The 14,330-nt window shown below is 34.0% G+C and overlaps 1 protein-coding gene across 2 annotated transcripts in view; it reads left to right on the forward strand.

Annotated features, from left to right (window-relative positions):
• The window catches only part of LOC136034549 (protein snakeskin-like), a 31,244-nt gene extending 21,502 nt beyond the window's left edge, over positions 1 to 9,742 (forward strand). Inside the window, exons 3-4 of one of the 2 annotated variants that reach the window (XM_065715782.1) lie at positions 3,162 to 3,281; positions 9,532 to 9,742. In XM_065715782.1, the coding sequence (XP_065571854.1) occupies positions 3,162 to 3,281; positions 9,532 to 9,609 (198 nt within the window). In that variant the 3' untranslated portion in view covers positions 9,610 to 9,742. Of the gene's footprint in view, positions 1 to 3,161; positions 3,282 to 5,047; positions 5,171 to 9,531 lie in introns of both variants that reach the window. The other variant, XM_065715781.1, reaches the window with a different exon arrangement.
• Positions 9,743 to 14,330: the final 4,588 nt, after the last annotated feature.

Consider the following 14,330-nt stretch of genomic DNA (forward strand, 5'->3'; position numbering starts at 1 on the left):
TCAAAATTTTACATCAACTATTTGAGCGAAAAGGCTCTACAGACCACGTTAAATTCGATAATGCAATCAGAATATTTCAATCCCTGTCTTGCGACTTCATTTTGTTGTTTTTATTATTTTTAAAGATATTTTGGTGTTTTGGATATTTATACCGAATTCAGAAATGGATTCCGATGTAACTGAACCTCTTAATTTCCATCTATCTCAACGCACATTTAAGGGAACTTTCATTTAATTCAAATCTGTTTAGGTCAACTCAGTGCAGTTAGATTTGTCTTTCTAGATTTTGAGTTCTTGCAAAAGTGAATCTTTTTCTTGAAGAACCAAAAAAGTCAATTAAAAACATCAGAAAAATTATTCCAGAAAATTCCAGTAGCTAAACAATGTACACAAATGCCCATTAATTTTTTTTTAACATCACCGCATTCAATTAAGCATAAAAAGTTTAACAAAAACCATAACAGAAATTTGGATGTTCTAAATATCTATTTAATTCAAAAACTATAAGCCAACCCCATTTAACCCAAACCAAATCAACTCAACCCTGCTTTAATTCAACCCCGTTTAGCTCAACTTCTTCTAGTTAGGTTTTTTCTTGCGCTCAGAGTTTTTGTTCGATTTAATCTTTTTTTTCTGAAAGAACCAAGCAGTTATATAAAAACGTCAGAAGAAGAACTATTCTGAATAATGTCAGTAGATAAACGAGATTAAAAAAAAAATCATAAAGCACAAAAAATTTCTAACCTCAAAAAACACCCAAATTAGCATATATATATATATATATATATATATATATATATATATATATATATATATATATATATATATATATATATATATATATATATATATATATATATATATATATATATATATATATATATATATATATATATATATATATATATATATATATATATATATATATATATATATATATATATATTAAGTTTTTGTTAATTTTTAAAACTATTTTACTTCAGGTTCGAGGATTTTGACAAATCTTTGATAGAGCTCAGTAGAAAAAGAAAATTCAATTCAGTATTCAATAATTAATAGTAACTCATGTTGTAGTTACTGCTTGCGGTGATTTTCTAAGGCAGCGAGGGGAATTGAAAAGGCTCTGTAAGTTTAACAATGTGTTACTATAGTTACAAGATAAAAGCTTAAGGTTTATTAAATATCAAAATCTCATAAGCATCCGGCTTTCATGGCCGACTATACCTGTTCTTGAATCTTTTATTGTTCTTACCTGAATCTTCAAGATATCAAGTTACCTGTCGCGGGTTGCGGATTAAGAGAATGTTTTCGCCAACACAATACAATCAATGATTCGATATATATTCGGGTACCATAACCAGGGGTGTCAGCTGGGAGGGGGAGGTAAGTCCGTCCTAGATTTTGGAAATATGTTCTATGATAAAGGCCTTTTTTGGCACTATAATTGAAAAAAAAATCCCCTTCTGTAGATTTCTAAAATACATCCCCCCCCCATACATCTTTGTGAATAAAGCTTGACCAAGTAGTTGTGCATTGAAATTTGGGTTATACCATATAAGTAAGTAAAATTTAGAGGATTTCACATTTCCCGAGACCAAAAGATTTTTTTTTGTAGTTTTAGACCTGATTATCTATTTATAGAAAAGAAGTCTTATGTAATTCACTAATTTCTTAAATTATACTATTTAACTAGTTCGATCGGACATCAAAAACCCTATGGTGCCAGGAAAGATAAAATCAAGTCCCTAAGACAGTTAATGGAGAAGGCTCGTTTTCTGCTCCCAAAGAAAGAAAATTTTATAATCTTTTAATAAAAAATAAGAAAAATTGCTATCAGTCGTGAAGAAAAAAAAAATCAAGGAAGGGGATTCAAATTATCAAGTTACCCATCCTGGGTTGATGCTTAAAATTTTATTCGGCAACGAGATACTCATATTTATTTGAATTCCTAACCTTTCTTAAATTGCTTTTCATTGTAATTTTCGAAGTTTAACCTGGTAGTCACAAGTAAGCAACAAATAACAAAAAAGCAAAGACTTACGGGGATTTCATCTTTGAAAGATCGAAGTAAATGTAATAGAGGCTAATTTAATTTTAGATTAAAAATCTGATTAGTTTAGTACAAAAAAGTAATTAACTAAATGAGTTTTTACTCACTTACGGGATACTTCATGTTCGTTTCAAGTTCTATTTTTGCTCTCTTTGTGTTTCAAAAGCTAGACTAGTTTTGGACAAAAATGGGGTTAGTTGTATGGACTATTGAAAACGTTATAGAACGTTTTATTGGAAACGTTACTAGAAAAGACGAAACCGAGCTATGAAGCTCAATAACGTTCATTGTGCCAAAAGTCTGTTAGATAAATATATGAATACAGCATCAAATAGTATCTTACTGTAACAAAATCCAAAATAACTTCAGTGAGTCTTTAAAGGCGAAATTTAAAAAAGGCTAGTTGCATTTTATGCTTAACCTCAGGCATTCTCTTTTTGCCCCCCTGCATCCTCAAGCCTGTTCTATATTTTTATATTTTGCCCTTGGATTTGCTTCGTTTTGATTTTATTCTTATTCTATCCCTGATTTATTTATAATTGGTGTTCTAATCTGATTTTTATTAGTTTGTCGATATTTGCCTCATACTATTGTTTGTTTTTTCTTTGTTTTTTGCTTATATATATTTTGCTCCGTCCTTTTCAAGTTTTCGTAGACGGGTTTTCAATAAATAAATACAATAAATAGAAAAATATTTAAGTACACAATGAAAACCAAGTTCAGCTCAACTGTTAACTTTCTTTCCTTTATTTTGGTTTAAGAGAAGGTATTGCCTTTATCTGCGACTGTGTGTATATATATATATATATATATATATATATATATATATATATATATATATATATATATATATATATATAGCTAAAAAAGCTCTTTCGAAGCAGGCTATAAAGAGCATGTGTTTTCCTGGAAATTCCTAGTGTCTTATATTTTCGCTTTTTCTTTTTCCTCGTTTCCACATTTTCTTCCAAATCTGTCAAGCCATAATGCGCAATTTAGTGCACAATGTTTTCCTTTCCCATTTGTTCTAGTTCGGGTATCAAATTTAGCTTAACAAGTCACGTATCTATTAATCTATCACGTAATTTCTTTATTAATTTATTCTCATCAGGAAGGACTGTATGGCCTTATGTTCTTCATTATCGGAATATCTTCTGGCTGTCTAGCAATTGAATACTACAGGAGTTTTGAGATTTATACGCCTATTGTACGAGCCGGCCTATCTATGGGAGTAAGTTAAAACGTCTAAAACGTTGACCATCAACACTTATGCATGTTCAGGGGTGCTTTAAATGGTTCTCGGAATTTTTTACATTGCACAAACTCATAATGCTTTTTTAATACAGAAAACAACCAAAAATAGTTTTCTAAATCGCAGTTATCACGTGCTAACCTTAATCTTGCTGAGAAAAAATTCTTTAATATGGTTTTTCTATAAATAATGTATGTAAATAACACATGAAATAATCCGAAAAATATTTAAATACTTAATATATAGAAATTTTATAAATGTGTCAAAATAGAGGACTATTTGAGAAAACAAAAAATAAAAAGTATACTATCTTTGTCCTTTTGATACCCTTAAACAAAATTACAAGAAAGTTTTTACTTGCAACATTCAAATTGATTAAAGAATTACTTGTGAACCATCCAATCCCTTAAAGTACCAAGGATAAGGAAAATGAAATCTAATCGTGGGAATTCGTTTCGCGGAAACGTATAGGCCTACAACAGTATATATATCGTGAAAATAAGAAACAATTGTGATACAATTTTAATGAAAAGACCTCCATATGCAGTTATGCAGTTGTTTGTCGTTGTGGGTGCCAAATTAAATAAAGAAGCGGAGAGGGGGGATCAACTAAAAATAGGTGAAAACATAATGTACCAAATACCTTTAGAAGGCGTAGTTTTGCTTGAATCAACTGTTAATGTATGAATCTTTACGGGCGGAAAGTGCTGCCAAATTTAGCTATTTTGCATATTTATTTTCATGGCTCAACGTGGCAACACTGGTGGAAATATAGAACTACCGAAAACTTCAAATTTTTTGAAACAACCAAAAGAAAAATATTGTAAAATTGTCGTTTTCAGATATGAATAGACCCAAGATAGTTCGAGGAGGGTGGCAAAAAGTATATTTGTTTTCATGTCTGTGGTACTCCATTGATTTGAATTTGGAAGTTCAACAATATAAAAAACAGAGTAAAAAAAAGTGTTTGTGCAAGCAAAACCTTACAGCAGATTTAACATTTGCAGTCGTAAGTGATAGTGATTCTCCATGACTATCTTTAGGTAACTCATTTGGAAAATATAAAAATATCTTATATATATATAATATCTTATAAAATATATAAATATCTTAAAATATCTTATCAACCTTTCGAGGCGCCCACGTTTCAGAGCCATACTTGGCCGTTTCTTTAATTTTTATGTACATACTACGAGCTGCTACATACAGTATCTCAATGCAAAATTGTAAAAAAAAACCTCTTTAAACACATTATAGGCTATGTCTAATCACTTGTCTTGTCCATCACCTGTTTAATCCGATGTCTTCCGTTATCAGGCACATACGCAGGATTTATTGCTGAGGAGGAAAGGTCGTATCCAGTATGGGGGTTAAGATGTTTTGAACCCCCCCTCTCGTAATTGCTGTCTGACTTGTAAAAACGTAACAAAAATGCATATAGAAGAATTTTGATGAATTTTTTAGTTTTGTTGTACCCCCACCCCGAACAAAAATCCTGGATGCCGCCCTGCATTGAGGTGAGGCCATATTTGTCAAAACAGAAGGCACATTAAATATACGCTATATTAACAAAAAAATGTTTAAATTGGCCTTTTTTTTTTAAAGCCTCCATAAAAATGATTTTTCACATGGGGATTGCATTCTTAGAGTGGGAAGGGGTTTAGAGGATTAAATCCTGCGTATTCGCCTCACGTCATTGCTTTGCATTATTGCTTGCCTTTAACATAATTCTGCTTGGCTTACAGGAACTCGTTTACAACATTTTGGGCTTTGCCCTTTTTCTAACAAGTGGTGGCCTAGCCTTGGACTACTACCACAGTTATAAAGGAAGCATGCCTGGAAACTTCGATGCTGGATTGTCTATGGGGGTTAGTAATGAATTTAGTAGAGTGAATAGCATTTTATCTCTTATTTTTTAACTATGATTTTTAGGATAAAAAATCAGAAGGCGCTACTTCTCTTTTGCAATAATAATTCAGATGTCATAAGGCAGGTGGTTTGAACTTGGATGAAATCTGTCCATTAAAAACAAAGTTTGAAAACACGACAAATCAACTAGGGATTATTACAAAAGTGAGCTGAATTTTTATTTTTGGATTTTACGTATCCCAAATTAAGAATTCGAAACTTACTGAGAATGCTTCTTAGTCCTATTTATAACCAAAATGTGTATATTATTCTGTATAATAATTATCTGTATATTTATCTGTATATTAAAATATACAGGAATCTTTATTATATCGAATAAAATCGAAAAACGTCGAAGTATGGGTTGTCAAAAATAAACAACTGGACTCATCCGTCCCCTTTTTTCTACAGAGAAATCCGATGTTCTAACTTGATAATGATTGTACTTGCAGCGGGACAGGGCGTTTTTCACCTCGCCTGGACTCATGGTGCCTGACATTGCAGTCATATTGTTGACCTCACCCCAAGCCAAAGAATTGGCGAAAGTAGGATTCAAACCCTTGTCACATAGAACATGGGACCGGTACGCTGGAAAAAACTGCTTTCTAAGACTAATTAATACAGCTTTGCGCTTAAATTGAAACTATTTTTTAACTTAACTGATTAATTAAAGTTACTTTTATAGCCGTGTAATCTACTTCAGTTTCGGGGGAAAAATTGTTAAAAATGACCTATCTAATTTCTGTACACTAAGATTTTATTGATAGTGGTTCTTCGTTTAATTGGAATTTTTTCTTTCGCAGGCTCTTAACTCCCAAATAAAATTGTGTCTTTCCCATTGCTATCTAAGAAATTAGTTAGGAAAGTTCAGTATCTAAATTTATTTCTGAGTGGATTCGTCTTGGCTGCCTAATAATATAGACAAGCTACGTAGTGTAAGTTCAAATGCAGCAAAGGGAAATCATCATAAGTCTTTCCAGGCAGGACTTCCACTTATGAAAAATTTCTATAATATATTCTGATTTCGGTCCTGAGTTTGGGATTTTGGAAAAGCTATGTATAAAATATCAACCTCAGAAGTATATTTTGTGTATTTTTAATATATATTCAATTAAATTCAATAATTTGGGATTTTTCGTGAGTGAATCTTGAGATATATTTAAATCCCCAATGGCACCCTGTTTCATCTTCAAGGCCCATTCAGAATGAGATTCTACTGAGATTTAACTAGTACTAATTCAAACCAATAAAACATTTTCTTTGAACTTTCACCCAATCGGATAAGTTCTTAGGAAAATCTAATTGGCTCAAATTGGCGCTTGCTAAACATCGGTATTAGTAAAATGTCATCGTGAATGGCCTTTAGCAATCGCCTAGAAACACCTAAGTGTGTACTAAGTGTTACAATTCTTCTAGTCTCTCAACCTCAAGAGTCTCTCAAGAGGTAGGTAGGTAGGTATGCCTTTTTCTTAAAAAAAAAACTACTAAAATTGTATTTACAATCAATAATATGCTGCTCAATTTAGGGACCTAAATGTCCCTGTTCAGCAGCGAAACAACAACATATAAATGATAACTATTCATTCAAAATCAAAGAAATACGCAAAGAAAAAAAAAACAGACGAAAAATGAACAAGAAAAATGAGCAGACAGACAAAAGTGAAATACTTAGGCAAACCTATGTAAATGTGAAAAGATTTTTATACCTCAGTGTTTTTGTAACTTTATACCGTAGCCAGGTGTCCGAAGACCATTAAAAAAGAATAAATTCCACTAAGTAATGACTATAGTTTATTTTTTAACCTGCTATAAATAATAAGAAAAAGGGGAGTAGCGAATTACTAGAAGAAAAGAAACCAAAATAAAACAAAAAACATCAACTAGAACAAAAATATAAGACATTGCAATGGCTGAAACTTTGAAATACTAGTCAGACAACTCATGTTGCAGAGTAGGTTTCGCCGTTACATCTTAAATTAAAGTAAAAATATCAAATCCCGAGAATACGCTGAGCGGAGAGCTTGTATCTATTTTTTGAAGAAAATTTGAAACAAAACGGATAAAGATAAGACGAATACAAATATTAGCTTGAAGAGTAGCTCAAAGTTTGATCTCAGACAAGCTTGGAGCTCCTCAAGCTTGTGAATTATACACAAAATATGCTATAGGTCTCCATAGTTCGGGATATGGTGGACTCAGACTCTCTCCTCCAAACCTACCTTGTGAACCGTTATTTTTTATTAAACGCGCGAGCGTTCTCATCAACCACAAATTATACACGGCAAGATTTTATCACATTACTGTAAAAGCGTAATGCGAGAGAGTTTTGAAGTCAAAAATGGACATGCATTTCCCCTCAGATAATTTAATGATTGCAAGTAGCAATTCAACTTTTCCTCCTTCCTGTCATTGCTGATTTATTAGTATGCGTACAAGTGTCTATGCAATGACGCTAAAAAGGCGTTGCTTCCTGAAAAAGCAAGCTTGCTGTAAAAAAATACGCATTTTTTTCTGTAATTACGACTGACAGTTATTCAGTGGTTCCGAAATTTTGGCGTGCCAAATTAGTATCCGTACAAGTGTCTATGCAATGACGCTAAAAAGGCGTTGCTTCCTGAAAAAGCAAGCTTGCTGTAAAAAAATACGCATTTTTTTCTGTAATTACGACTGACAGTTATTCAGTGGTTCCGAAATTTTTGGCGTGCCAAATTGAGTACGCGTACAAGAAGCCTGTACTAAGATAATGCATAGTGTACGTCAGATTAAAAGAAAAAAGGCTGGTACATTGCTAACCACAAAGTTCTGTTATTTGGTGGTTTAGCTTGGGCTCCATCCGTTGTTGCTGTCTATACATTTATTGCAATTCAAGACACGGCCCATTAGTTAGTACGTAGTTAATTTGGCAAAGTGTAGTTCCAGCTGTTTCACTAGCCGAGTTGTGAAATTTACTGGTATTTCCAGTTGTTCATTCTATTAACCCTAGTAAAAAAACAAGTTGCTAATTTAAGAGATCGACTTGGACTTGTTTATTTAGTATAAACAGTTGGTGAAATACAGTAGAGGCTACAAGCTAAAAATGTTTCATTCATGATTTAAACTCATGATGTAAATTATGACAAATTTTACAAATATGATATAAATGTACTTTTTCTCTAATAATTAAATATTTGATTACATTCTTATATTATATGAGTAACCGTAATATACCAGAGTAGGTTTTTGATTTTATATGATAGATTCTGTAGGTTCTATCCCTATATTAGCTCTATGACTATCTACCTTGGTTCTACTGCCCTAACAATGATGCATGGAAGGATAATATATAGACATATCTATTAACAAATGAACTAACATGTTTTTTTTTTATTCAGTTCTAATATGGGGGTTAATGCCAGATGCGCCTCTCACTCAATCAGACTATCTGTCTTGGCTTTTTCTACAACTAGCCATGGCTTGACGCCCACATCTATTCCATTTTAATTCCTATATCGCCTATATCAGAACCTGTAGTTTTGAATAAAAATAGAATAGTTGTGCGCATCAGGATATTGTAGAAAAATTGTAGAAAAAGCCAAGATAGTCTGATTGAGTAAGAAGCAAATTTAGCACCAATCCTCCCCCCTTATTAGGATTGTATAAAAAGGAGGTTAATAAACTTGTTAATAGATACGTCTACCTATTACCTGTCCATACATCATTGCTAGGGCAGTAGAACTAAGGTGGATAGTCACAGAGCTAATATAGTGATAGAACCTAGTTTTCCAAGTGTTTGATTAATTTGGCTTGGGTAAACGGCAAAAGTAAAATATGAAAACATGTTTTGTGTTTTGTTTTAACGTTTGGTTTTATATATATATATATATATATATATATATATATATATATATATATATATATATATATATATATATATATATATATATATATATATATATATATATATATATATATATATATATATATATTTGTATCAGTTTATTCTGCACTAAGGACGGTCAAGCGGGGGTCTTGACCGAAATATTCGCATAACTTTAAATTTTTTCACTGGCTGTTTATTGTCCTCGTTCTTCTTTTCTACGCGAGTTTTGTTTTGTCATGATCAGCCAGTATGGTCTTAGAAATTATTCATGCTATTTTAGAACGGGATAATGAAATAAGCAAAAAATTTTGGGAATTGGCCTATAATTGTTTTTCTATCTCTAACTTTAACATTAAAGGACAATTAAAAGCGCAGCTTTAGTGTAAATACTTATTTTCTATTTTACTTAAGTAAATTTTAATAATTACTTTTATAATTAATACTTATTTTGCACTTTTACAGTCTCTGCTAATCATCAACTCATTCTTCTACCTATTGGATGCGGTTCTGGCATTTCAGAACACTTACGGAACCAAATGAACTTGAAGAGAATAACCCCATCAATTTGAATAGTGCGATAATTGTTATCTGAGTGTCTTGTGAATTCTGTAAATATTTTTCTACTCTTTATTATTTGTATCAAACAATAAAATCTGTGATTTTAACTTTAAAATATTTTTTTTTACATTGTAAAAACTGAGTTCAGCTAGGCCCCTTTTCTTGGTGAGTATCTATTTAGTTGATAGAGTTCTATTCCAGTACTTGGCCAGAATACAGAGATAGAATTAGAATTGACTGAGGTCAAAAAAGTCATGAACCTTATCTGCAGTAAGAGCAAAGGTGATGATTTAGGCATATTAGATGAAAGTGTGAGCAAATGGTTTTGCGAGTTCAGGGTGCTAGAATAGGTTTGAAAATTAATGTTGAGAAGACTAAGTCACTAAGGCTAGGAATAAGTGAATACGAAAAATTGACGTTGGGTAATGAAAAGATTAATCAGGCGGGCAGCTTCACTTACCTTGGCAGTATTTTTAGTAAAGACGGTGAGAGCAGTGATGATGTTAAAAGTAGAATAGCCTAGGCTCAGGGTGTTTTAACACATTTAAAAAAAGCTTGGAAGAATAGGAAGATAAGTCCGCAAACCGAGATTAGAATATTGGAAGCTACAGTGATGACAGTGGTTTAATATGGCTCTGAAGCATGGGCGCACCGAAAAGCGGATGAAAATTTACTAGATGTTTTCCAGAGAAATTGCCTACGGATTGTTCTGGGTACCCGGCTGACTGACCGTATTTTAAACAGTAGGCAGCACAGAAAATGTGGTTCAGTCCCGCTTTCTAGTGCTATAATTAAAGAACGGTTGAGATGGCTAGGCCACGTTCTGCGGATGAGGGATGACAGATTGTCCTTTTTGGCCATCCGTCTGTGGCTAAACTGAAAACATTTCGTCTTCGTCTTGGGTGGGACGATGTCATAAATAAAGATTTAAAGGAATTGGGAACTTCCTGGGAGAGTGTAAAGAGGGAGGCCTTGAATAGATTGGGTTGGAGAAGAAGTATGCGTAGCTGTGTTGGCGTCAGGCGGATTGGTGCTGCGGTAAGTTAATAGTAGTATTAGTAGAAAAAAAAAAACAGAGAAATTGTTCTTTTTCATGTCTATATTGTAAAGGTATTTATTAGACGGTGTTGAATGTTGTTTCTGACCGGCCTTACAGTTGTATTCTATTTTTATATTTTAACTACTATAATATCTTCAAATTTTCACATATAAATACGAATTGTTTTCATTCTGTAGAAATACAGAAATAACTGATATTTTACTGCTACTTTTTGGAGCAGTTGTTTGTACAGGAGTAGTATTCATTGGCAACTAATTTAGGTATCATACGTCGAAATTCCGATTCCCACCTTGTTGTATTATTGAGAGACGATATAGTGCACTGAAAAAAAAAACTAAAAAAAAACACTTAACAATCATCAGAATTGAAATAGGAGGAAATGGGTCGAACCAATCGTAAGAACTTATCTAATAAGAAGGGGAGAGACTCCTATGTCATATTTGTGTTGATATTTCCCAATTAAAGGCAAATAAAAAGTAGTGAATTTAGTAAGCTTTTGTAGAAGGCTGTATCCTGAGGTGTAGCAGTATTGCCCCTCCCCTCTCCGAAACCCTTGAACATAACGTTACAACAGTGGAATCGCCATTACCGATATTCCTATATCGGAAACTTGCAGCCCTCCCCCTTGAACAAGAAGGAAAATATTTTTTTTTTGGCATTAATAGCATTAAAACGAAGAACTTGGGTCAAACGGCAAGTCTGGATTAATGCCTTGATTATTTTTCATAGATAAATTGAACTTGGAAATTTGCTTATACATTTTCTTAATTAACCTAAGATTTATCGCCTGCCCTCCCCCCAATTGCAGCATGCTTCGTTGATTGGTCCAGTCTGCCTATATCTCATTTGGCTCTGGAGATATTTATCATTATTTTTTCGTTTTGAGTTTGTTATAGCGCACGGTGGAGTGTACCTTCCTTGACCTCTAGGCTTTTGCTTGACGATAGCTATGATTAGATCCTAATTCTAAGCCAACTATGAGGCTTTAAGTTTAGACGGCTTTACACAATCTCAAGCAAAACAACCAGTGAAGGAATGAAAATATGACCAGGGGTGGAGCTAGGGTCTTGAGTTTGGATGAGGGATATAAAGAACGTGCCAACAAAATCGTCCGTTAACTAACTGGCGTCGCCCCCTAGCTGTGCCCTTGGAAGTGACATCGCAAAACATTATCTTGAGTCCTTATTTAAGAAGAATATACAGTCCTAAAAGTATCATTCACTAATTGGCAAGTACTCGAGAACCCCGTGTTCCGGATTTTGCTGTGGATCCGTCCCTGAGCTTTCTCTCAGTTTCTCTAACCTAGCTCAACAAATTTTTCATTCAGCAGAAAGCCGCACTTCTGTCTTGTGTAATGAACCTTTCCCTTGACGACAAACTTGGACTCTTTTTTGTAACAGTGCCCTGAATTCAATTCAATCTTAAGTGAGCCAAACAAGCGAAAAACTGCAATATAGCCCCAAGCAACTTCCATAGCCATGTTATATAAGGGGCCGAAAAGCAAGGGAATGTCATCTTAATTACGCTTCAGCAATACAAAGAGAGGAAAAATTCTAGTATCAATGGTTATAATCATGAAACTTAAACTGAGTAAAGTAACTGAATTTGTGTTGCTTGGGCAACAGGTAGTGTTGCAGCAGTCTTAGTTCACTTTCAAAGACAGGTGTTGCTAGCAACACTTCGGTTTTGTTTCTTTGTCATTGATAAAACAGTGCAGTTGTTGACTCCATTACATTTTTGAACTGTTATTGTCCAAATATTATTTTTTCCTGAAAAATCGACGATAGTAATTTCCTTTAGGGTTCTCTCCAAATACACTTAAAACAAACTTAATTTTCTTTTCCCTGACAGCTGATTAGTGTTGTTACTTTAAAACATATGCCAGCTAATGCTGAATAACTGCCTCTAAACATAAAATGTCTTTGTTGTTATTTCTAAAAATGCTGTTTGCGCAAGCCAAGGCTACATCACTGCCTCAAAGCATAACGCCTATTATTTGTTTCCAATATTTTCGATGACGAGATAAATTTTTGTCTGATCACCGAGTGATTGCTACACTAACGCTTTACTTCTTGAGTCATTACGTTTCATTATTGTTATAATTCGTTGCATAAACCACTTCCATGAATGTAAATTTGCCTAGCGTAAAATGTATAAGAAACGAATGAAAAGTAGACCAATTACCACATTTATGCGGCCGACTTATCTCTTAAGGTCGCAATACCTTGTGATTCTCGCCAAGTGGGGCTCAAAAATGGCCTGAATCTATAAATCGGTTTTCTCTGTCCTCTTGGCCCAAATTACTTGCTCAATTTGTTTCGAACAGATCTTTCCATTTGGCGAAACTTGCTCGATAAATTTAAATCTTAACTTCGCTGCTGAGGAATTGGCTGTGTTGGAGGGTCCAAGGGCCCTCTTTGTACCTCCGATCATACAGATGGAAAATCCTTGTATGATTCTGGTTCAAAGAAGGTACAAGATGCCTACCTTTGTGTTGAAATAGTTGGTGATGGGAGGCATTGGAATGTTTTTGGCCCTTTGGTTCTCAGATCATACGAATTAAAATCAATGCACGACTCTGGTCCAAATGTATATAACCTGCCCACATTTCTGTTATGAGACTGGCAGTAGAAGAAGCAGAGGGATGAGGGATTTGCTAAGAATTATTAGTAGGATGGGTGATGCGTCCACTTATTGCCTCCGAATCAGTGATATCAATCTAAACAGTTGGTGGTTAGGGGAGGCAAAATGCATTTTTTTAAAATCCAGATTTTTGTTGTTGTCATATAGTTTGTTCAACTATATCAATAAAAATCCCAAAAAATTTTGTATTCAAAATTTTTGGGGGCTTAGTCCCCCCCCCCCCGCGACGGCACTTCTCCAGCTTTACTCTGTATGGAACAATGACTTACCTTGGTTTTCTTCACTGTATCATAACGTAAGTGGTTTTTTTATGACACTTGGTATTTACCAAGTGACATATAGCGATCGCGGTTTCTGTCGGTCTGTCTGTCCCAGTTTTGCTAGTTTCGGCACTTCCAGATAAGCTAGGACGATGAGAGTTGGAAGGCGAATCAGGGACCAGACCAGATTAAAGTACAAATAGTCGTTTCCCGATTCAGCCGTCTGGGGGGGGGGGGGTTAATTCAGAAAAATTAGAAAAAATTAGGTAGTTTTAACTTACGAACGGGTGATCGGATCTGAATGAAACTTGATATTTATAAGTATATCGTGTCTCAGAGCTCTTATTGTAAATCCAAAACAGATCTGATGACGTTGGGTGGAGTTGGAGGGGAAAACCTGAAATCTTGGAAAACGCTTAGAGTGAAGGGATCAGGATGAAACTTGGTTAGAAAAATAAGCACGAATCCTAGATACGTGATTAATATAGCCGGAACGTATCCACTCTCTTTGGGGGAGTTGGGGGGGGGTCTGTCGGATAAATTAGGAAAAATGAGGTATTTTTAACTTACGAACGAGTTATTGGATCTTAATGGAATTTGATATTTAGAAGGACCTCGTAACTCAAACCTTTTATTTTAAATCCCGACCGGATCCAGTATCATTGGAGGGAGCTGGAAATCTTGGAAAACGCTTAGAGTGGAGAGATCGGGATGAAACTTGGTGGGAAGAATAAGCAGAA

This window comes from Artemia franciscana, chromosome 13 (genome assembly GCF_032884065.1).
Source record: "Artemia franciscana chromosome 13, ASM3288406v1, whole genome shotgun sequence".
Classification (NCBI taxonomy): Eukaryota; Metazoa; Arthropoda; class Branchiopoda; order Anostraca; family Artemiidae; genus Artemia; species Artemia franciscana.